Source organism: Sceloporus occidentalis, unplaced genomic scaffold, assembly GCF_023333645.1.
Source record: "Sceloporus occidentalis isolate IW3139 unplaced genomic scaffold, rSceOcc1.0.p SCAF_1, whole genome shotgun sequence".
In the NCBI taxonomy this organism is placed as follows: Eukaryota; Metazoa; Chordata; class Lepidosauria; order Squamata; family Phrynosomatidae; genus Sceloporus; species Sceloporus occidentalis.
Window position 1 is genome coordinate 100304989 of NW_028316981.1, and position 26177 is coordinate 100331165.

The 26177-nt window shown below is 41.6% G+C and overlaps 1 protein-coding gene across 5 annotated transcripts in view; it reads right to left on the reverse strand.

The window, feature by feature from the left end:
* ACSL6 (acyl-CoA synthetase long chain family member 6) overlaps positions 1–26177 on the reverse strand; it is a 133469-nt gene that overhangs the window by 56389 nt on the left and 50903 nt on the right. For all 5 annotated transcript variants that reach the window (XM_089530605.1, XM_089530596.1, XM_089530624.1 and 2 more), the window contains exons 2-3: positions 10225–10445; positions 1443–1557 (exon numbers count right to left, since the gene is read on the reverse strand). In XM_089530605.1, the coding sequence (XP_089386731.1) occupies positions 1443–1557; positions 10225–10445 (336 nt within the window). The remainder of the gene's footprint in view (positions 1–1442; positions 1558–10224; positions 10446–26177) is intronic.

Here is a 26177-nt window from a genome sequence, read left to right on the forward strand (position 1 = left end):
CCATTTCACCCAAGTTGTAATGGAAATAGTGCTTGTCACTGTGGTGCTAAGAATGGAATTAGAAACAAATAAAGCTTCTCCAAGCCTCTTCTATTAGTGAAGCAATTCCAGCTGGTTGGTTTTGTTTCCAACTGGTGATCATCACATCCAGCGCAGGTTCCTTCTACATAGTCGCTACAGGGGGCTTTTACACAACACCAGCTTCAACCAGTAAGTCCTATGAGCCCATTTCCTGAAATGTAGGTCAGCTGAAAACTGACTACGTCCATGGTCAACATGGAAAAACGAGGTATTATATTTAAGTAGGTCAAACTTGAACTATTTCAAACATTTACCTACTAAAGAGCCCAAGTTGCTATACTCCCTGAATGACTAACTACCTTCCCTCCTCCATCTTTCTTTCCTTTTATTCAGTGCTCTTTTCTTATTTCAGTGCTGCATTTCCCCCCTTTATTACTAAATCTGAATCGCAGTGGATGTCTGTTCAAACAAAGCATTTTGCTAAAGCAGGATGTGGTTGTCAGAGTTGCCTTCTCCCATACACCTGCTGAAGATACAGTATATTCTTTGGGTGCCCTTATCAAATGAGATACAGGGAGCAGCAACCAGAGAAAGGGCCTTTTTAGTGGTGACACGCCAAATATGGAATTGTAAAGACTCCCCTGGTGTATATATTTCAGTCTTTCATAGACAGGATATGGACTTTTTAATTCCACAAACTTTTAAACTAGTATGTTAACAGCTCTGATAACTTATAGAGCTGTTGACATTTTTAGAGAGCTTAAGATCTGAAGTTTTTGATTATGACATGAGTTTGTTATATTAATCTAACTTTTGCAACCCGTGATCTTTATATTTAATTGTTAAACTGCATTATTGCGCTTTGTCTTTTTATGTAATGGCTTTTTTCTCAAAGAGAAAACCTACCCAGAAACCATTTAGGTATTGACTGGAATATACATTCTGTAAATAATCAATCGTGGAAGACTTCAAGAGTACTGCTAATAGGGAGATCTGAATATAAGGGAAAGAGGTGTTGTGGCAATACTCTCCACAAGAGTTATTTCCAAAATATTTTCCACAAACATATGCTCCCTTAACTTTCTTCATTCTACAGTAATGCCTTCTCCACTTTGGATCACTACTGAATTTTCTAGACACAGAGCTACCTAAGGACACTATTTTCATGGACCTGTCCCCCTATGGGGGATTGTCCTAAAATCATGGCCAATAACAACAACAAAGCTGAACTGTCTACTGACCTTCCTAAAACCATTTTAGCACAAAAAACCCCAAAAATCAAACAAAAAACCACCCCAAACCCATAGCTGTATTCTTACACTGTAGAAACCAAACCAAAATCAGCCTCCTATTTGAGAAACTTCAGCAATAAGATTAACATCACTTTATGTGTCTCCACATTAAAACTTCCATGTACTTACCAGATATATTAAAACCCCTTCTAAAAACCTCATACATGGTCCTTGCATCATCATAGTAGTGAGTTAGCAGTTGTGAGCTGTCACCAATTACTGATCTCCGTGCACCATTCCAGCCCTACCAAATAAAACACACAAGCAAATCAAAAATTTATTATTATTGTTATTTATTATTATTTATTATTATTAATTATTATTATTATTATTATTATTTATTTTATAGCACTGTAAATGTACAGAGCGCTGTACATACAAATGTATTTGTAAGATAGACTTCCTTGGAGCATGGTCTTTGGAGTTTTGTTCTTGTTGGTCCCAATTATAAAAGGGATCAAATAGCAAAGTCAATGACAGTGTAATAAAGCTATGCTAAACCATCTTAATCCTCATACAAACTAAACTGAAACCTGCTTGGATATAATTTAATTTCTCAGATTCACTGCTAGCTGCCCTGTTTTTTTTCCATCTCTTTCATGTCTGTCCAATGTCAAAATGCATACTGTATATTCCATAGGGGCAAGGATCTGGTCTTATGTTTGTCTTACATTAAAGTAGAACTTCTCAAAGTATCTGATAAGGGGATTGAGCAATTCCTCCCCATGTGCAGAGAACATATTTTCATAATTTCTTGGCTATTGTGAGGTTGTTTCCTGGCTATTGAGGACTTGCATACTGGCACTGGTATGTAGACTACTACTTTTGAGGAAAATTATACTTGAAAACAATATTATGACAGTTGGCATTATGTAAACAACCAGCTATCATTTGTTAGTCATAGTTCCTATATTCATATCAGGAAGTAGACAATCAAAAGGGATCTGTAACATTAAAATACATTTGTCAGCTTCCCAGATAAACAACACACAACTCACTTCCAAACTTAAAAGTATGGATGAGATACAAATGCATCAACAGGTAATAGAGTCCAGCACACTGTTATGAAGGTCTGCTCAGAAATACGTCCCACTGAGCTCAATGGACTTAGTGCTGGGTATGTGAGTACACAATTGCACCCTTAAAGGCACACATGCACTTGCTATATGAGAATTTGCCAAGGACATGACCATCTGTTTTCCCTTACTTCCCAAACTGAAAAATCCAGTAATAAACTGTTCTAATTGTTTGTGTCTGTGTATGATATTTTCCTGAAAGAAAAAGGTTTGGGCAAATGGAGACTTAAATTTTGATCTTTGATTTATAAAATAAGGAGGCCTTTAAAACATATCCACTACATTAGAACAGAGTTGACAAATCTTCATAGTTTATCTTGTGGAATTGTTCAGTTCTATAAAGAGATATTGTCAAGGTTAGCAGTAATGTAACTGAAGGTTGAAGTATGCAGCTGCATAGAGGGCAACCTTTGGCTCTCATCATTGACTTGGTTTGTGTCAAAATGAATGATGCAGCATGAAAAATAGATTTAATTCCATATGAGTATCTGCAAGAAGCATTTCTGTGGCTAGCAATGAGAATACTTTCAAAACACAAGGTACAAAACAAAGTGTTCAGAAAAATCAATATAGCAAAATTGCAAGTTTGAAATGTTCTGTGATCTTACACATAAATAGAAACGGTTTGCAAGCAATTATCTCTCCACTGGGCCCAAACTTGTTTCTTTTGAGGAAAACACATACATCATATAGTCTCTTTATGTATGGGGTCTAAAACACACTGCAGAAATCCAGTTTGAGACCACTTTAACTGCCCTGGCTCAATGCTAGACAATTCTGGGAACTGTAGTTTTGTGAAGCATTTAACTTTCTCTGACAGAGCACTCTCGTGCCACAATAAACTACAATTCCTAGGATTCCCTAGCACTGACCCAGGGCAGTTAAAGCGGTCTCAAAATGGATTATTGCAGTGTGTTTTGGATCTGAATCTCCTAAAAAGAGATGCCTGCTTTAATAGTTTGCCTTTGAGTGGTCTTACTATTTTATTTAATCAATGTAAATAAACAAATTATACTGGGTATATAAACTCATCCATGTATCCCAAGGAAATTTATATGATCAGCATAATTTACTTGACGGGGAAGCCTGCTGCTACACATTACTTCTAGTTTCTTTTAAAAAAGAAAACTGGGAGAAGTTTGGTTGTTTAGGCTTTTGCTGTTTAAATGAAACGGCTAAAGACTGGATTTAAGTTGTCTAGGATTTAGGTAAGGAACACATGTATTTTATTGTTGGTATTGTCCCATTTCGACTCTTGATAGGCAGAAAAGAAAGACAAAAGACTAGGGGCCTGGCCCCGCCCCCATGGCGCCCCCACCCTAGAACCTCAGTCGATGACTAGCACAGATCAGCCGAGATAAAGGACTAGATTTTGCCCACCCGTGCCAGTAGGCAAAGAAAAAATACAGGGTGGGGAGGATGCTCGGACCTTCTCTGATGGAAAGGGACGTATCTCAGGTAAGTCCAATGTTCCATTTCCCATCAGAGAAGGGGGCTGAGCATCCTGACTTTGGGATTTATAAAAGCCACCGAATCCTTTTAGGGCGGGCCAGCTGGCATGGAGGGCAAGCTAGGGACAATCTGTTGTAACACCCTCCGGCCGAAGGCTGCCTCTGCCGATTGAGAGGAATCTAATTTATAGTGTCTGACAAATGTAGACGGTGACTTCCAGGTGGCTGCTCTACAAATTTCGGCCAGGGGGGCGTTAGTCACCAGAGCTGCTGACGTTGCTGCGCTCCTAGTTGAGTGAGCAGTTATGCCCTGCGGTGGGGCATGGTTGAGAGCTTTATAGCATGCGGCAATGCATTGCCTGATCCACCTGGGTAGCGTGGATGTTGACACCTTTTTACCCTTCGACCCTGGTCGAAAAGATATGAAGAGGGCTTCCGATTTCCTAAAGGCTGAGGTCCTTTTGAGGTAAATTTTGATGGCCCTCTGGACATTGAGGGTGTGCCAGATCCTTTCTAGATCCTTGGAGGGGCGAGGGCAGAAGGAGGGAAGCACGATGTCCTGGGAATGTATGGAAGACCGAATTCACCTTGGCGATAAAGGTCGGATCAGGCCTGAGAAGGATTGAGTCAGCTCTGATTATAAATAATTCTTTACGAACAGAAAGGGCGCCGATCTCAGAGACACGTCGAGCTGATGTGAGTGCTGTGAGAATTAGCGTCTTCCATGTGAGAAATTTGAGAGGAACCTCTCTCAGTGGTTCAAAAGGCTGGACGGTTAATGCCTTGAGGACTTTGTGAAGGTCCCAGGAGGGGAAGTGGTGTTTGGTTGGCGGTGACCTGTTGGACACCCCCTTGAGTAGCCTGCAATGTGTGGGTGGTGGGAAATATTAGCCGCCTCCTCGTGTGGAAGTATAGATGTTATGGCTGGTAGTTGTTGCTTGACGGTGTTAGGACGAAGGCCTTGGTCTATACCGTCCTGGAGGAACTGAAGGCCTGTGGAAACTGATACATGGATGAAGTCTTTTTTTCTTTAGTTTACACCACCTCTTGAATGCTTTAAAAGTATATTCATAGATCTTGAGTGTTGACTGACGACGGGAGGCCAATATGGATTCAATCACCTCTGGGGAGTATCCATAACCGCTCAGCATGTGGTGCTCAATTTGCAGGCGCGTAGCTGAAGCCAGGCTGGGTCGGAGTGATGAATCTGACCCTGGGCCAGTAGGTCTGGTCTGATGGGCAGAGGTAGGCTCTGAGTTGAGAGGTTGAGGATCTCTGAGAACCACGGACACCTGGGCCATGCCAGGGCCACTAAGATGGCCTCCGACCTGGTTGACCGTAGCTTGGACAGAAACTTGGACAGCAGGGGCACCGCAGGAAATACGTATAGGAGACCCCTTGGCCAATGGCAGTTTAGGGCGTCTACATCTTCTGCTCCCTCTGTCTGGAATCTGGAGAAGAACCTTGAAGTGGCGTTGATTGGAGAGGCGAACAGGTCTAATATCGGATGGCCCAACTCTGTCGTGATGTAGAGGAACACCTCTGGGTGGAGGCTCCACTCTGCCTGGTCTATATCCGATCGGCTTAGCCAGTCTGCCTTTGAGTTGAGTTTTCCCTGAAGATGTTCGGCATCCAGGGAGAGCAGGTTGGATTTGGCCCATGTCAGGAGCAACCTGGCCTTGTTCATTAGGGATCTGGACCTGGTCCCGCCCTGTCGGTTGATGTGGGCCTTCGCCGTGATGTTGTCCATCCTGATCAGCACCGCCTTGTGTAGGATCAGGTGTCGGAAGGATTGTAGTGCCAGATGGACAGCCCACAGCTCCAGCCAATTTATGTTGTGGGACTGTTCTGTTGGGCTCCACTTTCCCTGAGCTATTTGAGCTCCACAATAGGCTCCCCATCCTCGTAGGCTGGTATCTATGGTGACCTGAATCTTTGGTGGTTCCCAGATGGGTCTCCCCTTGGAGATCGCTTTGGAGATCCACCAGCTGAATGACTGACACACTTCTGTAGTGAGAGGAATCTTTATGGGCTTCTTGAGTGCTAAGGCTCATTGGTGAGGAAGGAGGCGCCATTGAAGAGGTCTGGCATGAAACCTCGCCCAAGGTAGGCAGTCGATGGCCGCAATCATGAGGCCTTGGAGATGAGCCAGGAGCTTGAGGCTGGGTCTTACGAGTCTCAAAACCTTGTGGATTGCATCCCGAATGGATCTGATCCGTTCTTGGGGGAGGAACACTATACCCGCTTGAGTGTCGATCAGGGCTCCCAGGTGGAGGATCTTTTGATCCGGATTCGGAGAGCTCTTTTGCAGATTGACCAGGAATCCGTGTGTCTCCAACGTCTTGAGAGTGGTGAAGGTGTCTTGTATCGCCTGATGTCTGGAGGAGGCTTCGATCAGTAGGTCGTCTAAGTAAGGATAAACGTGGAGGCGCAGAGACCTTAAGTGGGCAACTAAGGCTATCATGACCTTGGTGAAGACCCTGGGGACCGATGCCAGTCCAAAAGGAGGAGATGCGTACTGGAAATGGAGTTTGCCATATTTGAATTGGAGGAAGTGCCGCGAAGACGGATGAATTGGAATATGAAGATAAGCATCTTGCAAATCCAGAGATGAAAGAAAGTCACCAGGCTGGAGGCTCTCCAAGATGGATTTGAGAGTCTCCATCCTGATTTTTTTCTTGAGTATAAAGTGGTTGACTGCCCTCAGGTTGAGAATGGCTCTCCACAGTCAGGATGCTCGGCCCCCTTCTCTGATGGGAAATGGAATGTTGGACTTACCTGAGATACGTCCCTTTCCATCAGATCTTCTTTCTCCTCACCTTCCCACTCAGGCCCTCCGCTCTGGTAGTCAGGGTCGGCTGTCCCATCCCAGGATTTTCTCTGCCCCATCTAGGATTCGCCCCTTTTCACTTGCTGCCCCTCACTCCTGGAACCTTCTTCCCCTGCGAGCAAGGGTCATCACTTCTTTAACCAGCTTCAAAACGGAGTTGAAGACCATCCTGTTCAGAGAAGCGTTCCCAAGCATTGCATGATTATCATTTGCTATTTGATGTTCTTTTGTTGCCTGTTTATCGTACCATTTCCTGTATTGCTATGTATTTTATATGTATTATCCTATTATCTCTTAGATTGTACGCCATAGGCAGGTTTACTCTTATATATTGTTTTATGTACAGCGCTGTGCAAATCTACAGTGCTATATAAATAATAATAATAATAATTAAAGGGCAAGGGAAAAAACTGATAAATGAAATAATTAAAAGGGAAGTTGTTTCACTCAGTAGGGATCTTAAGATAACAGGTTTATATTCAAAGCACCATGTTAAGATGTGCTCTAGTGAAGGGTACTGCATTTGAACTAATGCTGCAGCCATAGCTACAGCTGAATTTATTTCTTAACAATTGCTCAATTTGAGGACCATTAAAATGTAAGAGCTGCAACATAACAAGGCCAGGCCTATTTAGTACTTGAATGGGAAACCACTGGTATCTCCTGCTAGGTAGGAAAGGACTCTGTCTAAAAATCCTGGCAAACTATTGCTGCCAGCCACAGTTGGCAATAGTTGGCAATACTAGGCTAGATGGACCACTGATCTGATTCAGTACAGGGCAGCTTCCTGCATTCCTGTGCCATTATGTCCCACACATTCTTCAGTTAACTATTTTTCCCCACATACAGATTGTGAAGGCTTTTTGACATCTAACAACAGTATCTCAAGCATTTCTTCTTCACTGAAGGCTGTCAAAGCTCTTAAAACCAATCCCACTAAACAGCCTGGATTTTTAAAAAAGATGATTCTGCTTCTCCAGGTAAATTGAATGAGGTCCCCGGTTTGATATAGCTGATCCTTCTAAACAAATAGGAAAAGCCTAGCAGGATAAGACCAAAGACCTTTCTTAGGAGTTTATAACATGGGACAGAACCCATGCAGAAACTTAATTTAATTTAATTTAATTTAAAGTGGAAAAAAACCCTGCAAAAGCAGGTTGTTTTTCACACAACATTCAGGGTTAACCTGAAAAGAAACTAGAAATAATCCTCAAAAGCACGTAGTTTTTCAGACTACGTTTGCGTCATTGAGTCATAATAATGCGGCATTAACCCGAATGCAAAGTCGACAAAACCTGTTCCTTTTTACTTTCGGGAACTTCCCAAAAGTAAAAATGAGTGAGTTTTGTCGACTTTACATTTGGATTAATGTCGCGTTATTTCTCATTGATGCCAATGCATCTGAAAAACAACACACAAATGTGGATTTTAAAAAACAGTTTTTGCATGGGATTTAACCAACTTGCCTCCAATTAGCCTCCGTGTGATAAAGTCCTTAGACAATCATTCTGTTTCCACAGTGACCAAAAAATCCTCGATGTAGAAAGACACACGGACTCCGCTTCCCTCTCAAAATATGTTATGTTCAGTGTTCAAGTTCTGGTCCCCTCCCCAGCTCCATACTTACTCCATGTTACCCTCCCTAAGTTTAGAAGGGTTTTAACTGGCATGTTTTAATGTGTTGCCTACGGCCGTTTTGGAAAGTAAATTTAAAAAAACATCTTTTGAATTTCGTTTCTGCCCATGTGGCTCGGGTGCTGTTGAACCCAGTGAGCTGTTTTCCTTTATTGTCATTTTTATAGAGATATTCGACAGCAATTGATTATTCCATTACTGAGTAAATTTCCAGGTAATACTGACTCTTTATCTACGCCTCCTATTGGATAATTGTGATTCTACAGTATCCCATAAGGTGGCTAAATTTTGTTATATTGTTTGTAAATTGCGCCCTCAACTGACAAATGGACATCCTATTACTGTGTAGATGTTTTGTTTGGATATTTTTAAGTATAGTTTATCATAAGTTTATATTTTAACCCTTAACAGTTAGGTTGCTTGCTGTGATTTTGTTTTATACTGGTCAAAGACAGAATAAATTTACATTACCACATTACCACAGTGACCAACTAACTTGCGTCAGTGGACTTGAATAAACCAGATCTCATTAACAGATTTTAGAGATAATTTATTTTTAAAATAATCAGGTCTTTTCATTAGAATTTCCTTCCTAAACTCCTCTTTGTTTCGTTTTATTAGGCTTGCTGTATGACTAATAATTTCTCTTGAAAGATAAAAAAAAAACCAGCTGTAATGTAAACTACACATACCATTTGAAATACTCATCTATACCTCTTTATAAGCTACAATCAATTCTAAGATCTACAAAGCCCACGAAGTCTGTTTGCGATCATCATAAAATGTCATATTTGGATAACACTAAATAAATTCAAAGTTGGAAGTACATTTTTCCACAGCAAAGTTTTAGTATGTATGTTTTAAATAAAATAATAATGAGAGTTTTGATTACCATAAAAGCAATTTCAACTGTATAATTAACTTGCTTTATCTATGCTTTTACAAATATGTCTCAAAGGATTAGAAAACATAGTACAAACAAGAACAGTCACAAGGGGATTTTATTGCATCGTTCATGTTCTTGAGAAAACCAGAATTCAAACATTTCCATTCCTATCTAGGACAATGTAAACATTTTCTGTAGATAATACAGAAAATTTGTAAAGGAATACACCAAAAATACTTAGTTTTACTGAATCAGAATTCAATTCCATGTGTTATTTTTGAAAATACATGTTACTTGTTCATAGAAATGTTTAAAAATAAAATACCAGAGCAATTAACATTCAGTGATGCTAAGACCCTTTCACTCCAAAACATACAGAAACAGACAATGTGGTAGCCACTAATGAGGGGCACAGGTGGCAGTTCTTTATGAACTAGTTTCCAATGCTTGTCTTGATTCACATCCTAATAAAGAAGCCAGGAGTCATTTCCCTGTAAGATGACCCCTTCCCAAAGTCAGTTTGGGCCTGCTATTAATTCTCACCCACCACCAAAGAGCATATTAACAATTTGTACCACACCCTAACTTAAGCTTTAAGTTTCCCCAATCCTATGGGTGTTTATGGTGCTAGCATATGATAATATCCATGCATGTGGTACCAGGCTAATATTATTCCTCACTGCAATCACAATTGAAAAAACTACCCCTTATAAAACATCTAGTGTTATTCACTCTGGTCTTTTCCCCACCCGCTGGCACCAAATACTTAAGTATATACCTTCAGCTTTGGAAAACAGCTTGTTGCTCACCATTAGGATCCAGACAAAAAGCATACAAATTACTCTGAGCTAGGCTCTATAAGATACATTATACTGTCATAATTTTTATATGATTGCCTATCTATTGTAAAAGATCAATGTAGTAAGAGTGGCATAACTGATGAATGAAAAAGGCCAGTTCTTTTCTTTTTTAAAAAAGTATATTATTTGTCATAAAATGCAATTCTGCTTATTGTAAAGAGCATTAATCTCACCTCAACTTCTTCTGATTGCATTTGGAGGTCACATGGTGGTTTCACCGCTTTGGGACGGCTAGCCAGCCAATACGCAAGAACAGCTGCAAAGGCACCAATGCCTACCAAGGTAGTAGTGGGCAAACTTCGGAAATACTGACTTAAGTCTTCAAACTCTGGAAGTCTCAGGTTCCGTAGGATCTCTTGTGCTTGCATCTTTTCAAAGATGGAAATGGCAACTTCTGCAGAATACAGAGAAAAAATAATTAGGCTTACAAAAGAGTGGAACTTAGGCATACTATTACACTAACTGACAAATTACATTTCTTATAATTATGCCACAATGATTAATCTTTGTGGGAAAACAATTAAAATGTCCAGACCTGAGAACTGAATTAAAAGCACTGAAACAGACTGAAACAGAAGTTATAGGGATTATCTATGTTATTTTTACCATGGCACCCTGCACCCTGAATAAATTTCAAGGTCTCTGACTCCTAGGGGCAAAAGCATGATGATGATAAAGATGCTGATGCTGATATTTGTATTTATTTATATTCCACCTTTTACTCTGATTTGGGTCTCAAGGCAGCTTACAACAGTTAAGAAAGAAACAATATACCAAATGCAAAAGTTAAAAATAGGATTAAACTTTCCATAAAATTAAAATCAGTTAAAAAACAAAACACAGACAGTACAGCACAATTCTGCAAGTCCCTGTCTTCTTGGGCAGTCTGTCTTCAAATGCCTTAACCTATCTTAACCTGCCTGTGGGGATATAGCAAATAGGGTGCCAGTTTGAAGAGACTGAAGGGAACGTCAGAGCTTGGGAGCCCTTTGTGAAGGGAACGGCAGAGCTGGAAGCATCCATTGAGAAGGCCCTTTCCCAAGTTCCCATCAGATGAACCTGTTAGGGTGGTGGGACAGAAAGAAGACCCTCCACAGGGGACCTCAAGAGATAGGCAGGCTCATATGGTCCTTCATATAATCTGGACCTGAACTGTGTAGGACTCATAATTCTCAAAGATTATTGACAGTAGTTTTCAGATTACTTCTTCCAGTTCTTTTAATACCCTTGGATTAAGTTCATCTGGCCCTGGAGACTTGATTCCACTTAGAGCAACAAGATATTCCTGTACTACCTCAGTACCTGTTCTGTGCTACATTTTGCCTGCTGCATCATCTGCTCCACTTTTCCCAGGTTGAGCACTGTTCTCTTCAGGGGAGAAGACTAAACCAAAAAAAGTGTTGAGTAGTCCTGTCTTTTCTCTGTCCCCTGTTAGCATTTTGCGATCTTCTCCACACAGTGGCCCTACAATTTCCTTATTCTTCCTTTAACTATGGATATAATAAAAAGCCCATTTTATTGTTTTTAACTTCTCTAGCAAGTGTGAACTTGCTCTGGAGCTTTAGCTTTTCTGACTTCCTCCTACACATGCTGGTTATTTGTTTGAATTCTTCTTTGTTGATTTCCCCCCTTTTCCATTTCTTGTGCATGTCCCTTGTGATAGTTGAAAGTTCTGTAGACATCCATTCTGGTTTCTGGCACCATTCTGACACATTCATTGAAACTGTTTGAAATTGTGCCTTCAATATTTCACTTTTAAGAAACTTCCATCCATCACTGACCCTCTTTTCTTTTAGTATTCCTGACCATAAGATCATCCCCAGTATTTCCCTAAGTTTCCCTAACATTGTAAAAATTTAGAATGTGTATCTGACTACGCTTGCCTCCTCTTTTCCACTGTATAACAAACTCCAGGAGAACATGGTTACTCCCACCTAAGGATCTTGCCACCCCATTAACAAGATCATCACTAATGGTTAGGATCAGATCTAAAATAGCTGATATCCTAGTGCCCCTTCTTCCTTCTGGACAATGAATTGTCTACAATGCAAGTGAGGAATTTGTTGGACCTTAAATTCTTGGCAGAGCTTGACTTCCCTCTATTATCAGGATAGTTGAAATTCCCCATTACTATGTGTGGTCATCTATTCTAGGAAGGCATCATCCAAGTCCTCAGACTAGCTTGGGTGTAATTCATCTATTTGAATAAAAAGACATTGCTTCTGACTGATGATCAGTATATATGTGTACTACAACACATTTAACAATGCTTTGCAAGATTTTCTAGTAGCAAGTATTTCAATTAGGATATAGAAGTTTTGGTCTAAAGGTGTACAGTGTGCTTTGTCATGTCTGACTCATACTAACAAATATTGATGCTTATACAAGACCAGGATTTGTTGTAATTTAGCAAAAGATATTATAGCACCTCTCTTGTCTACTGAGATACAAAATGTATTTTGTAACATTTCTCCCCCCCCCCCCATCCCTCCCCACTGTACAGACACCCAGAGGCCCTGGCACTCTAGGGATCTGGACCTGGGCAGTTTGCCCTTCTGCTTTTCCTTTCCTTAGCTCTGATGAATGGTGTCATCAGAGCTAAGGAACCGTGGTGGTGTCATAAAGCAAAACTGACTGTGCAAGCTGTTGCACTATATATTAGCAGTTGGTGTGCCCAGAGTAGCCCAGAGAAGCATTGTGCTTCACAATATTTCCCAAGCTTGGTTGAGATGGAACATTCATCGCTGTAAAGCCAAACCCTGTAACCAAAGTATTATACTGGCCCACTCAAGATTGTTTCATCTAGAGTAGCTAATGCTTCTCCTACCACATGGCCTCTCCTAATGAAGGGTTCCCAGTTTGAGGTGTCTGTACCTCCAGCTGTGCAAAATGGAATTTTAGGTGGCACAACAATTATATTTGTGTGAATCTGGATTCAGTTCACTTTTGTCAATCAAGACAAAATCTAGGAATTGTGGGAATCCACAGACAGACCTGTGGATTGCAGTCAGCAAGAAAGTTCTATTTTGACGAAAATCAGGAATAAGAAGCAGAGGCAAAAGCATCACTGAGTTTTATGTTCACAGTTGGAATATATTTTAATATATATAATTTTTCTGAATAAATGAGAATTTAGTTTATCAACTTAGTTTTGCATTTTATCCACTGAGTTCAAAGCTTATTTTTTTAAGTTCAATTTGTTCACCTGCAGTATTGTACATCGTTCAATTTGTGGTTCAACAATTAGCAATTATCTTCAGATGATATTACATTTGTATGGGGGTGTGAACATTAATCAAACATTTCTTAGGGCTGCAGGGTACAGAAAAAGTTAAGAACCACTGACCTAATTCTTCACTGGTCATGCTATAAGACAAAATGCTAAACCTGTTTAATAGCTGCCTCCAAAAAGAGAAAATTAATATTTATGTTAATATTACTTTATAGTTCACCTTTTAAATATAATTAAAGTAGCATATCCTCAAAGCAAACATCACTTTTCAAAGTAATATTAAATTCTACAGTCATGAAAATAATTGATATATGAAAGTTTGAAACATGGCATTTTTAATTTTGCTTTTTTAAATATGTATTCCAAGAATGCTTAAAATCTCTACCACCCTGGTAGGAATTTGACTAATAATAATAATAAAAATAATAATAATTTTTGTATCCCGTCTGAGAATCGAGGCAGGTAACAACAAGGAAAGATTCAAATACAAAGACACAAAAATAAATAAATAAGGAAGCAGTCCCTGAAAGCCTCCACCCTTCTACCCTCCCTCCCATCAATACAAAATAATAATAAAAACATTTAACTGGAATTCAGTTAAAACAGCTCAGCAAGAAGTGATAGCAATATGACAATAATGGGCAATAATGGGCGGTTGATTCTGTTTTAGGAAAGGTTAGTCTGGAAAAACTTGCCAGAAGAGGGTTGTTTTTATTGCCTTTATAAAAGCGTCAAGAGATGTGATTTGACGAACCTCCTCTGGCAGGTCATTCCAGATTTTTGGAGTGGCAGCTGAAAAGGCCCTCCGGGAAGTCACCACCAGTCTAGTTTTTCCTGACTGCAGTAAGTTCCTCCTGGAGGACCTGAGTGTGCGGGAAGGATTATATGGGAGGAGGCGTTCCTTCAAGCAAGCTGGACCCAAGCCATGTAGGGCTTTATAGGTAATAACCAACACCTTGTAGTGTGCCCAGAAGCTGACAGGCAGCCAGTGTAAAGACTTTAAGATAGGTGTAATTCGGTTGAACCTAGATTTTCCTGCAACCAGTCTGGCTGCCATGTTTTGTACTAGTTGAAGCTTCTGAACATTGTACAATGGTTGCCCCATGTAGAGTGCATTGCAGAAGTCGAGACTAGAGGTAACCAGCACATGTACAACTGTTTATAGGTCCCATGACTCCAGGATTTATGTATTACTAGGCTCCACTGTGAACATCCCTGAAGAGTTTATAAGCAAGACATTTTTATAAAGCTCCAGCTTTATTTCCTGCCTAATGGCATATAAATATGGGATGTTTATAGTATGGTAAAGTGAAGAATATGCCAGTATAAAGTGACCTCAAGAGGCATTAGGTAGGATGCAACCATTACTCAAACTCTGGAGATAATTTATGCAGACAGTCTAGCAGAGGGCTATACTATACATGGTTGCTACAGTATCACCACTACGAGGCATTCTGGTGAACAGCAGCATGGCATTATATTACTTAAGAAAGGACACAAGTAAAGTGCCATACCTTTCAACATTTCATATATGAAAACTTGGATACATGGGTCCAAGCAACATCATTGTGTGGTTAAGATGGAAAAAGTTATTAATGAAGAAGAGCACACAAGTTGAAGAGACTATAGCAGTTTGCTTTTACCTGAGCCTACTGTGAAAGGCAAGATTCTGCCTTCTCTTCTCCTCTCCCCCCCACCCCATCACCACTGCGATAACTGAGTGTAAACTTTTGTACTTAGAACTCAGTTTGCTGCAACTGATATGAGCTTAAGGGAAAGGAGGAAAGTGGGAGGAGGAAGAGACAAACAGCAACATTTTAAAAACAGGTGAAAAAGTGGAGTGACAGAAGATTAATTGGGAATGTTCCCTCCCAAATCTGGAGAGTTGAAGGACATGAAATGCACTGGCAAGAAACACACAAGTATCTGACTCATCCTGTGATAGTCTTCCATGGAGGGGACCAGCAGGCTAGTGCTGATCAAAAACTAGCTGAATGTTGGTTGAGATCAATTATGTTTCTATCCCACCCTTCCTCACTGGGGAGCGAGTGAGCTTGAGGTACATCTCCTCCCCACTATGTTGAACCTATCTGTGTATCCTCAGTAAGATAGGTTGGGCTGAGAGAGAGCAATTGGCCCAGAGTCACCCACTGAGCTTTGTAAAGCTGTGAGGACAACTCAGTTCCCCCCAAATCTTAGTCCAGCACTCTTAAAAACTATACCATACTGTCTTGTCTTCTTCTTGGCAGGCTCGTTTTCTCTGGGTAAAAGTTATTACTCTTAGGATGTGTGCAATCACAAATCCAGTACTTTCACTTTCAGTCTGAAATTACCCAACCCAGGGCCAAAGGTTCTGGTTTACTCTAACCTAAGGGAAGGGCCTCCTAGCTCAGATTGAAAGCCTAGTGGGTGGGGAGTTTGTTATTGTTATTGTTAACTATCCTTGATATAGCTCTATAACTCAGAAGCACTACATCACACAAAATAGAAGTGCTGAACAAAGGTGTTGCATACCCAACCACACTAATGCAATGATCCATACCTGTTAGTCTTGTGTAGAGATCTTCTTTCCTAAAAATATGAATCTAGGGAGGGACTATATATGAAGCTGATTGATCTAGTCCTATACTCAAGAGGCTGGCAACAGCTTGCCAGAGTTTTAGACAGTGTTCTTTTCTGTCACCTGATAAATGAGCCCCCTCCCTTTTCTAACAAGATGCAGTGGATTCATAACCTTCCTCCCACACAGTATGTGGTTTGCCCTTAAACTGTTGTCCGTCCTTGCCGAGACTGTATTCACTGTACAGATCCAATCTTAAGACACTTAAGCTGACATTTGTACAGGAGCCTATGCACACAGAGCCCCCCACATATAGGCTCCCAAAACACAACTCACATCCTCCATTTTGTTGAGGTGCAGAGAATCAGGTTGTTTAATCCCACTTTCTTGCATCCATACTTTCAGTCTGGCTTTTGCTTTGAATCATAATAGGATCCAAAACCTTAGATATCAAAGATGAGGATTTTAGAGGTGCCAGAAATTTTTCAAACCCAAAATTTCAGGAAAAGTGTGCTACATGTGCTTAGGGTTGCCATATCCTGCCTGTGGGCGGGACTTTCCCAGTTTTGGGTGGGTCTGCATGGTCCCGCCCCGGTTTGGCCCCACCCCCGGGATTTCCCCCACCCCTGGGCCGAGGGGAGGATTCCCTCCCCGCCGCAGCGAAGCCAGGGCCCAGGCCGTAAGGGAAAGATTGAAACTGAATCCAGACAAGACGGAGGTGCTCACGGTACCGGCCCGAAACCAAGAATTGGGTTACAAACTCCAGTCCTGGATGGGGTCACACTCTCCCCCAGTGACTGTGTTCGCAGTCTGGGGGTGCTCCTTGACTCGTTGCTCCTGATGACAAATCAGGTAAATGCGACGGTCAGGAGTGCCTGTTATCAGCTTCGGCTGATACGCCAGCTGCGCCCTTTTCTGGAAGTAAGGGACCTTGAGACTGTTGTGCACGCGCTGGTAACCTCATGCCTCGACTTCTGTAATGCGCTCTACATGGGGCTACCTTTGTCCTTGACCCGGAAACTTCAGCTGGTTCAAAACATGGCAGCCAGGCTTGTTTCAGGAACATCTAGGAGGGACCACATCACTCCTGTCTTGAGGTCCCTCCACTGGCTGCCTATCAGCTTCCGGGCCCAGTACAAGGTGTTGGTTATTACCTTTAAAGCCCTAAATGGCTTGGGTCCAAGCTATCTTAGAGACCGCCTCCTCCCGTACAATCCTCCCCGCGCTCTCTGCTCTTCTGGGAGGAATTTGCTGCAGCCTTCAAAATCTAGACTTGCGGCTACCTCTCAGAGGGCATTCTCTGTTGTCGCCCCTAAGCTCTGGAACGACCTGCCGGATGAGATCCGTCAGTTAACATCTTTAGACAGCTTTAAAAAAGCTGTCAAGACAGATCTCTTCCGGCAGGCCTTTCCAGATTAAAATTTCTCCCGGCCCAGGCTCCCGGGCTCCCCGATTTCCCTTATTCCTCTCGTGGCCCTATCCCCTGATGGTGAGGATTACTGAGGGTTTTGGGGTTTAGTTTAGGATAGTATAATTATACATTGTTATAGTCCCATTTTAATACATTTAAGTGTTTAATAATTTTTTAAGGGGGGGAAGGGAGTATAAATATTTATGTAAATTTTATTCTGTAAATTTTTATGTTGTTCACCGCCCAGATTGGCTTTGCCACCAGGCGGTATAATAATAATAATAATAATAATAATAATAATAATTATTATTATTATTATATTAGCCTCCCTGAAGGGAGGATTCCCTCCCCACTTGGGCTCCGCCGCCACTGCAGCGAGCCGGGGCCCAGGCCGCGAGGGAAAGCCTCCCTGAAGGGAAGATCCCCTCCCCGCTTGGGCTCCGCTGCTGCTGCAGCGAGGCCGGGGCCCAGGCTGGGAGGGAAAGCCTCCCTGAAGAGAGGATTCCCTCCCCGCTTGGGCTCCGCTGCCGCTGCCGCAGCGAGGCCAAGGCCCAGGCCAGGAGGGAAAGCCTCCCTGAAGGGAGGATTCCCTCCCCGCTTGGGCTCTGCCGCCGCCGCTGCGGCGAGGCCGGGGCCCAGGCCGGGAGGGAAAGCCTCCCCTCAGCGAGGCTCCTATTCAAATGTAGGACACAAAAAGTGTCCTACATTTGAAAAATTTATCCTACATTTGTCCTGGTTTGGAGGTCCTGACGTATGGCAACCCTACATGTGCTGGATGTGCGACATGTGTAACCTCCAATTAGATTCATCAGAGTTCCTTGAAAGAGAGAAAAGAAATTCTGAACTCAGTCCTATGCGTTTATCACACAGGAGGAATTTCTCTTAATTTCGAATGAAAACAAAGTGGGGCCAGAACGCATTCACGTGAATTCGCTAGTTCAGCGAATTTATGTGAATTTGAATTGTGTTTGAACTGACTTCCCATTGCCTGAAAATAGCTTGCCGTTGCCCGAAATTGTGTGTGGTAGTCTATCACGCAATAATGTGAAACCCCATGATTGCATTCGGATTGCTATTGGATTATACTTCCAATTTCCCTTGTCTGATAAACTCCTTAGTGCTTGCCCTTAATTGCCTATAGTTTGGCAGCAAGCTAGCAATTGCCAGGCCAATGGCAGTGTAGGTGTGACCCTCCAGGTACTGTCAGATGAAACTCACGTGAGCAGTAAACACTGTAGTTAATGGGGAGAGATTATGGGAACTACAGTCCCGCATCTGGAGGAACGCACATTCGTCATGTCAGGCCTTAACCTGTCCTGCAGCCAGAAACACCATGTCCATTGGCTACACAGAAAAAGGAAATTAGTCTTCTGTTCTCTTTTGTAGACTAGCCAGCATAAAACTGTGAAAAGCTTATAGGCAGTTGGGTCAAACTACACATTCCATATCCTCCAATATTTCATAACTGGAACTGGAACACATTTGCTTCTTATGGCCAAGTAACATCAGAGTGTGGTTAAGATTGCAAAAATTATTCAAGAGAAAGCACACAGAAGTTAGGAGAAGCTGCCTTAGCTTGCTTTTGCCAGAAGCTACTGAAAAGGGCAAGATTCTGTCCCCCATCCTCGCCCCATACAAAGTACAAACTAGTTTTGCACTTTGAGCTCAGTTTCTGTCAACTGAAGTAAGTTGAAGACAAAGGGGTCAGGTGAGAGGAGGAGAGAGAAACGCAGCTGAAAAAGTGGGGCAGGATTAATCAGATTGTCCCTGCCAAATTGGGACAGTTGGAGGGTATGGCATTCTGGGAAGAATCATGACTGAAACTCTGGGTGGGATTTTTCTCCTCCAAAAGGCTGCTATGGTGATAACTGGGTGGAATGCAGAGGGCAGTTTGTCCATACAAAGATTCCATTTCCACCTCCAGCAAAGCCTGATCTGTGCTCCATAGGGAAAAGGTACAAACTGAATTAAGTACAACCATGTTTTTCATTTCTAATTTAGAGCGATGGTCCTCGTCCTGTCAATCTAGTAAAAATACAGCAACTGAAGAACAAATATTCTCTTTCAAATTATATGCTAGTCATAAAAACACACCTTATCAGAAAAAGACTGTCATTTCTTTGAAAAACAACAAAATCCTAATCATAGGTTACTATAGTACATTTTTCAGCAATAAAGATTTTTTAAAAAAGACAACAGTGCTGTCTGTTGGTCTTAATAATCCTAGTATATTTGTGGAGCCCAGCTGGGTAAGACTGGCCATTGTGAAGCTGGACTTTTACAAAGTCATCATGGACTTTAACGCTGGATGTCAATACAAAAGCCAACATCATCACAAGACCTTCTGTCCCCTGCACGGCACCCTAGTAAGTCTTAACTCTCAGATTCCACACTTCTTTTTGTATGCCTTGCTTCAAAGTTTCTTCATCCTGTCTTGGCTCTTCATGCATCTGTCCTGACCACACTGTGTTTGTGTTTCAGCTTTCTATTCCCCTACAATGGTCTCCAGTCCAATTCCCTTGAATCACTGCTGTCTAATGCAAAGACCCTTCCTTGTACCACTGCCACCACTGTTATCTAGGGGATCAGACTTCTTTAGCAATCTACTGATCTGCAGTCACTGTAGGCAGTCATAACCCCAGCTTTGGCTGCCTATGTTCAAAACCCTCCCCTATTTGGCTCAGCAGCATGGAAGCCTGCTAAGTAACACCCCGTTGCCATGACAGCATCCCTCAGAATTCAGAGACAACCACTGTGATGTTTTTGAACAAAACTGCGTCAGATAATCCTGTAATCACACTTTCAAAATATCTGTTACAACTGTGATGGCAAGAAGTTTACTTGAAGATACACCAAAGTATTCTGAAATGTTTTGTGATCAAACTTTTAAATCACCCAGCTGCATCAGGTAACAAGTTTTTGCTAGTTCATGTATCCATTTGTTGCTGGAGAAAATGCATACCAAATAGGTGATAGATAGAGTGCAGGTAGCCTAGGTCTCAGAGTGAATACAAGCAGAGATCAATGAGGACTCTCCATTATGCCTATTATAAAGCAGTGAGGCTGGCAAAAAAATATTTGCCTATTTCATCTCATCCTCTGTTTGCCATACAGTGGGGCTGTTCCAAGTGGTGAAGCACCTATTGGTATGAAGTACAAAGAAACTAGCCGTGGAGGTCTTGCTCATAAGCTATAACAAATTTGCTAGGCATTTTGAGGCAAAAGTTACTTGTATTAGTTCAGAACTGAATGCTACAATTACCACAATGTATGAGGGTTCCATCTGTTTAATTTTCTTGAGATCATTTTCAGTTGTTGTGGCCAGATGATATGGACAAGATACTTGAACTGGTCCAGTCCTTCCAGCCACATGTAAGCTTGATTCTTGCCTCTCTTGGCTGATAAGATCTCACAGAAATGGGTTGACTGGGTGGGTCCATGGGGTGGTTAATGCTTCTCTTTTTTTTAGGGTAGGTGCTCACGCCTTGAAGGAGGCTGCAGTGTGCCCTAGAGGACCTAGAGGCATGTGCCAATTGCTGTTTACATTGTTTGTATGCCTTTTCTGGGCAAGATGCCTTAGCATGTGGGCCCTGTTCCTACTACGTTTAAATCCGGATCGTGATCCGGGTTAAATGGGGATGGGACCCACTGAATCCAATTTCAGAAACTGATTGAGAAAGGGGGGCCATGCTTTTTGCCCATTTAACCTTTGTCAAAAAGACACTGGGAAAATGGGGTGCTTTTTGGACTGAATTGATTTATTTAGAAATAAATTGATTCAGCCCAAGAGGGAACCAGACAGATTTGAATTGGAATCAAATCTGCCTTGGTTCCCCCTGGCAACCCAGCGGGGGGGGGGGAGCTGCCATGGCCCGACCTCTCCTGGCCCCCAAATCCCCGGCCCAGCCTCCTTACCAGCTTCTTTGGCTGCTGACTAGGTTCCCTGGGCTTTTAAAAAAATTTCCTGCAGCCAGGAAGGCCGGAAGGAGGTCGCAGAGAAGCCGGAAGCCTTGTGACCTCCTTCCTATCTTTCTCCCAGCTTGTCTGTGACCTCTTTCAGGCTTCCCCAGCTGCGGGAAAATTTTAAAAAGGCGCATGGAAGCCGGTCAGTGGCCAAAGAAGTCAGCAAGGAGGCTGGGCCAGGAGAGGCCAGAGATGGGCCGGGCCATCAAGCTGCCCCCCCGCCACTGAACTAATTCTTGAAACCAACACAAACATAGTGGGGACTACATTTTTTTCAGAACCAGTTTCAGGAATTGGTTCAGGAAATGGATTTTCCAGTAAGTGAGAATGGGCCCATGGTATCTGGGCAACATCCAGCATTCTGGGAAGAAACACACTAGCGAGACCCATTTCAGTCTAGTTTCAAGTCAGAGTGCAGTGCTGAAAGAACTTTAGTTGCCCTGACTATTTATTCTAGTTCAGTGGTTCTCAGTCTTTGATCCTCTAGATATTTTGGATTTCAACATCCAGATACCCCAGCCAGTAAAATAATTGTTCAAGAATTCTGGGAGTTGAAGTCACAAACAGCTGGAGCACCAAGGGTTGAGACCCTTGGCTCTAGGGGATAAATGGGGGAAATACTATCCCATTGATTCTCCTGGTTCTCTTAGCAGCTTTTGATAGCATTAAGCATGATATTTTACAGGACTGGCTCTGCAAGTTGGGACTAGGAGGCCCTGTGGTTCTCCTTCTATATAAAGGGCCAGTTCCAGAGAGTGGTACTTGGGGATTCCAGTTCATCTCCATGGTTATAAAGCAGCAGGGTGCTACAGGATTCCATCTTGCAAGAACCCATGGCTACAGTAGGTTTGGCTAGAGTAGAATCGCACTTATTTCTCAACTGAAGCATTTATTGTATTGTTTACTACAGACAGGTTGCTGCAACCGAACACTGAACATCTGCATTTCTCCAGCCCTCCTTTGCCATCTTCTAAATGCTGATGCTGTTAAAACAAAACAAAACAAAACAAAACCTTCTGGCAAGAAAGAGAATGAAGAGCAAAAGTGGGCCAGGGGAATAAAAAGCCTTTTAGAAAAGAAGCTTCAATGTTAGAGGCACCACAAACCAAGAGTATAGCTGCATTTGTAATTGACTTACTGTCGTAAATTTCATAGATTCCATTTCATGTAAAAGGCATAAAACATGTGCACCTTCTGTACGTGCGCAGGTTATGTCTTATTTAAAGTTACTAATTTATGTAACTTTTCCCATTTTAGCAGCCCCTGAGGAAAAGCATAAATATTTCTCATCCAAAATCCACTGGGGCAATTTTTGGAATAAAACCTTTTTAAATGTATCCTGAGACTCAATCTCTCATTCATACCAGGATTTACTGGATTTTTCCAGACCCTTTCGTTTTCATATTATTTCAGCTCTAAACAATGGGTAGTCCACAAAACTTAATACAACCAATCAGCCACTTATTTTGGTCTGTCTGTCAATCCTTCTGTTTTGCACATTAAAGTCACTATAAAAACATGAGATTCATCAAGTCCCTTGTGGGCCATCATATGTTGCTACAAATAATACTTGAAACGGATTCCCATGTAAGGGAAAAGCCCACTGTATATAACTTTGTAGTCAGCTATATTAATGAAGTATGCCTTCTTTAACATAAAACAGCTTAAAATGGAGTCACTTAACACACTAATGTTCCTAAGAATCATCCATCATGAAACCAATCAGCCATAAATTGAGACAAAACGCACAGTATTTTTATTGTCTTTGGATGAGAAATGTCATGACAATTTCTCACCACTCTGATTCATTTACTTTTAGGAGTGGAGCCAACCTAAATGAGTATCAGGTGAATTGATCATTTGTGACTGTCTATTAATTTCTGCTAACAGTCTTGGAATATATATTGTATATTGTACTTAAGAGTCCCTGCATTATCATCTACATTTTAACAAAATATGATAACTTTGTTAATCAAACCTAATACCACTCCGTACAACAACACAGAGAGGTTATGTTTTGTCCTTTTAAAGCTATTCTTCAGTAACTTTCTGCTACAATATCAAAACCAATGCATGAAATCAGTTTTTTTAGATTTGTCAAAGCTATGAACCTATATCACAAAACAGCCTTCTGTTTCTACACGTATAAAACAAGGAACAGACTGTCATATTTGTTTCCTAATTTCCTTTTCCACTTCCTATTAAAAGTCTAACCTCAAATAGATAATGGAAAAAGAATGTTGTGTTGACTTCCAACAAATATCAGGATAGTTGAAATCCGCCATTACTACTGTATCTCTCCTTTTTGAAATGATTTAGGATTTGTTACTACAGGTAGGAAATACTATAATGGACTCCTGGGAAAAGAATACTGTTTGTAACTGATCTTTGGTTTGACTGCAAAGGCATAAAATGCAATCCTATGCCTGGAGATGTTTGGAGCAGATTTAGTAGTGTCAGCCTTCTTTCACAGTGTGGCACCTTAAAAACTCTAAGCTGAGATTTTGCGCTAGAAGAGATACTGTATAAATTTTCCCCAGCAGAACTAAATTTCCCCTCTGCTCTCCCACAAGAGTCGCCTTCTTCCTGTGGAGGCTGTACTTCTGCCATTTTGTGGCTGGTGGAGAGCAGTGGGCATCAGTGCATTTAGCTACTTGCCTATAGCCAGATTCAAAATGACAGTATTATATTCCAGGATGTCCAGCAGATCCTGGAGGATGCTGTTCTCATTCTGCATCTGGCTATAGAGACAGACAGATGCTTCTCCATCACCTACTTTCCCCCATCAGCCATTAAAATGGCCATGAGAAAGCAGGAGGAAGTGGGTTCTGTGGTGGCTTTGGTGGTTTTGTGAGAAATTTCTTTGTCTGTGGCCAAAAAAGTTCAAGTGGATTTTTCAGTCACTCCTCTGTATGTCACTAATAGCATGACAGCCTATTAGCCTATGAGATTCCACCTCAACATTAGGAGGAACTTCCTAACTGAACAGACAGTGGAACACACTCCCTCAGAGAGTGGAGGATTCTCCTTCCTTGTGTAAAGGTACCAATCAGGAGAAACAAACAAACTAAGTCCATGATCCAAGATGGCTTTTTATTTTGCATGCAAATGAACACAGGGGAATCATTTCTACCAAACTGTGCCACAGGACAAAGCGTAGAGCAGCCTTTTATACAAAAGACAGTGCTTAAGTTTCGGGCACCCTCCTTCTGAACTTTCAATAACCCAAGTTAAAAAAGTGTGTTCTTAACATTTAATGAGGATGAAACTCTATGTCTTATCATTTGGCACAGAAAACTGATTTATCTTCCTCCCTGTCTGGGTCAGCTTGGCCTTGACTTTGCAGGTGCACTGTCATCGTGCCAAAACTCAGAAAGGGGAAGGTGGGGAGAGAAAGTAAGGAGTAGAAGAGGGGGGCAACCCAGTCAAAGGAAGAGCAGCGAGAGAGAGGGGGGGTTTATCAAACCCTAACACTTGGAAGTCTTTAAACAGAGGCTGGATGGCCATCTGTTGGGGATGCTTTGATTGAGAGTTCCTGCAAGACAGGGAGTTGGATTGTATGGCCCTTGTGGTCTCTTTCAATTTTACGATTCTATGATTCTATCAAGTTTTACTTGGTACAAACTTTTGCAAACTCAGATTGCAGAAGCCAGTTTCATGCATCTGATGAAGTGGCACAAAGTCCATGAAAGCTTATGTTGAACAAAACTTGTTAGTTTTTTCAATTATCTCAACACTGTTTTTAAATCCACTAAATACAGTGAGCCCTTGGTATCTGCTGGGGTTTGGTTCCAGACCCCCCCCCCCCCCCCCATGGACACCAAAATCTGTGGATGCTTAAGTTCCTGTAACTGTAATGGCGATTTCCCAACAAAACACTTAACAAAGCAGTATTACCACTCATGGTAAAAGAGGAGACATCAGAAAAGAATGTATGGCTTGCATGGCCATATCGAGATGGACAAAACAGCACTTGATTGGCATTATAACATCTCTCTTTAACAAATGGATTTTTTCCAGCCTGCCTTTGTAAGTCACTAAATGCAGTACTGAGTCAGCAGCTTAAACCTAAATTCATAGCTGACTTCCAAGAAGGCTTGGGCAGAACTGAAGCATCCAAGCATGACCCCGTTTCCCTGCAAATGGCCTAAATGTTTATGAGTTCATTAAGCCAAAGATATCACAGTATAAATAATTTCAGCATAAATGTGTGAAATATATCACAACTTAGCTCTGCAGCAGGGTTGAGAATCTTCTCTAGGACCCCTCATGTATACCAACATCCATGGATGCTTTATTCCTTTATATACACAGGCATAATAAAATGTTGTCCCTTATATAAAATAGCAAAATCAAGATTTACTTATTTGGATTTTTGTTGTTCTTGAATATTTTTAGCATGCATGGTTGAATCTGTAGATGTACCCACAGTTCCTGTTTTGGATGCACGCACCACACTTCCTGTTTTGATTTGCTCTTATTTTCAGACAATTTGGAAGGAGTTTTTCGGGGTTTGTTGGAGGAATGTTATTTACATGGACAGAACCAAGACACATCACTGTGTTTTGATGATTTTTAGCAGTGTTTTAGGCAATTTTTAGATCCTTTTAAATCTGAAAAATACATTTTAAATGCCATGGATGTCCTGGGAGCAAGACAGATGCTACAAGGGGCTTGGTGATATATGAGCACTTTCACTCTCGTGGCTCTACAGGGTCATCTCTCCATCCACTGTTTTCTCTCCTCTTTTCCAAATACTTGTGTATCAGTATTTGTGTAGATATCACTCCCATTTCTACTTTCAACATTTTTTAAATGGAAAAGCCTCAAATAATACATGCATGCATGTCTTGCAACTGACACAGGATGTGTGGATTTTTAAATACTTGGCTATCAAAACACTACTCCCACACACAGTTTTAGTCATAATCAGGTATTGTAATAAATTGTTAAGAAACAA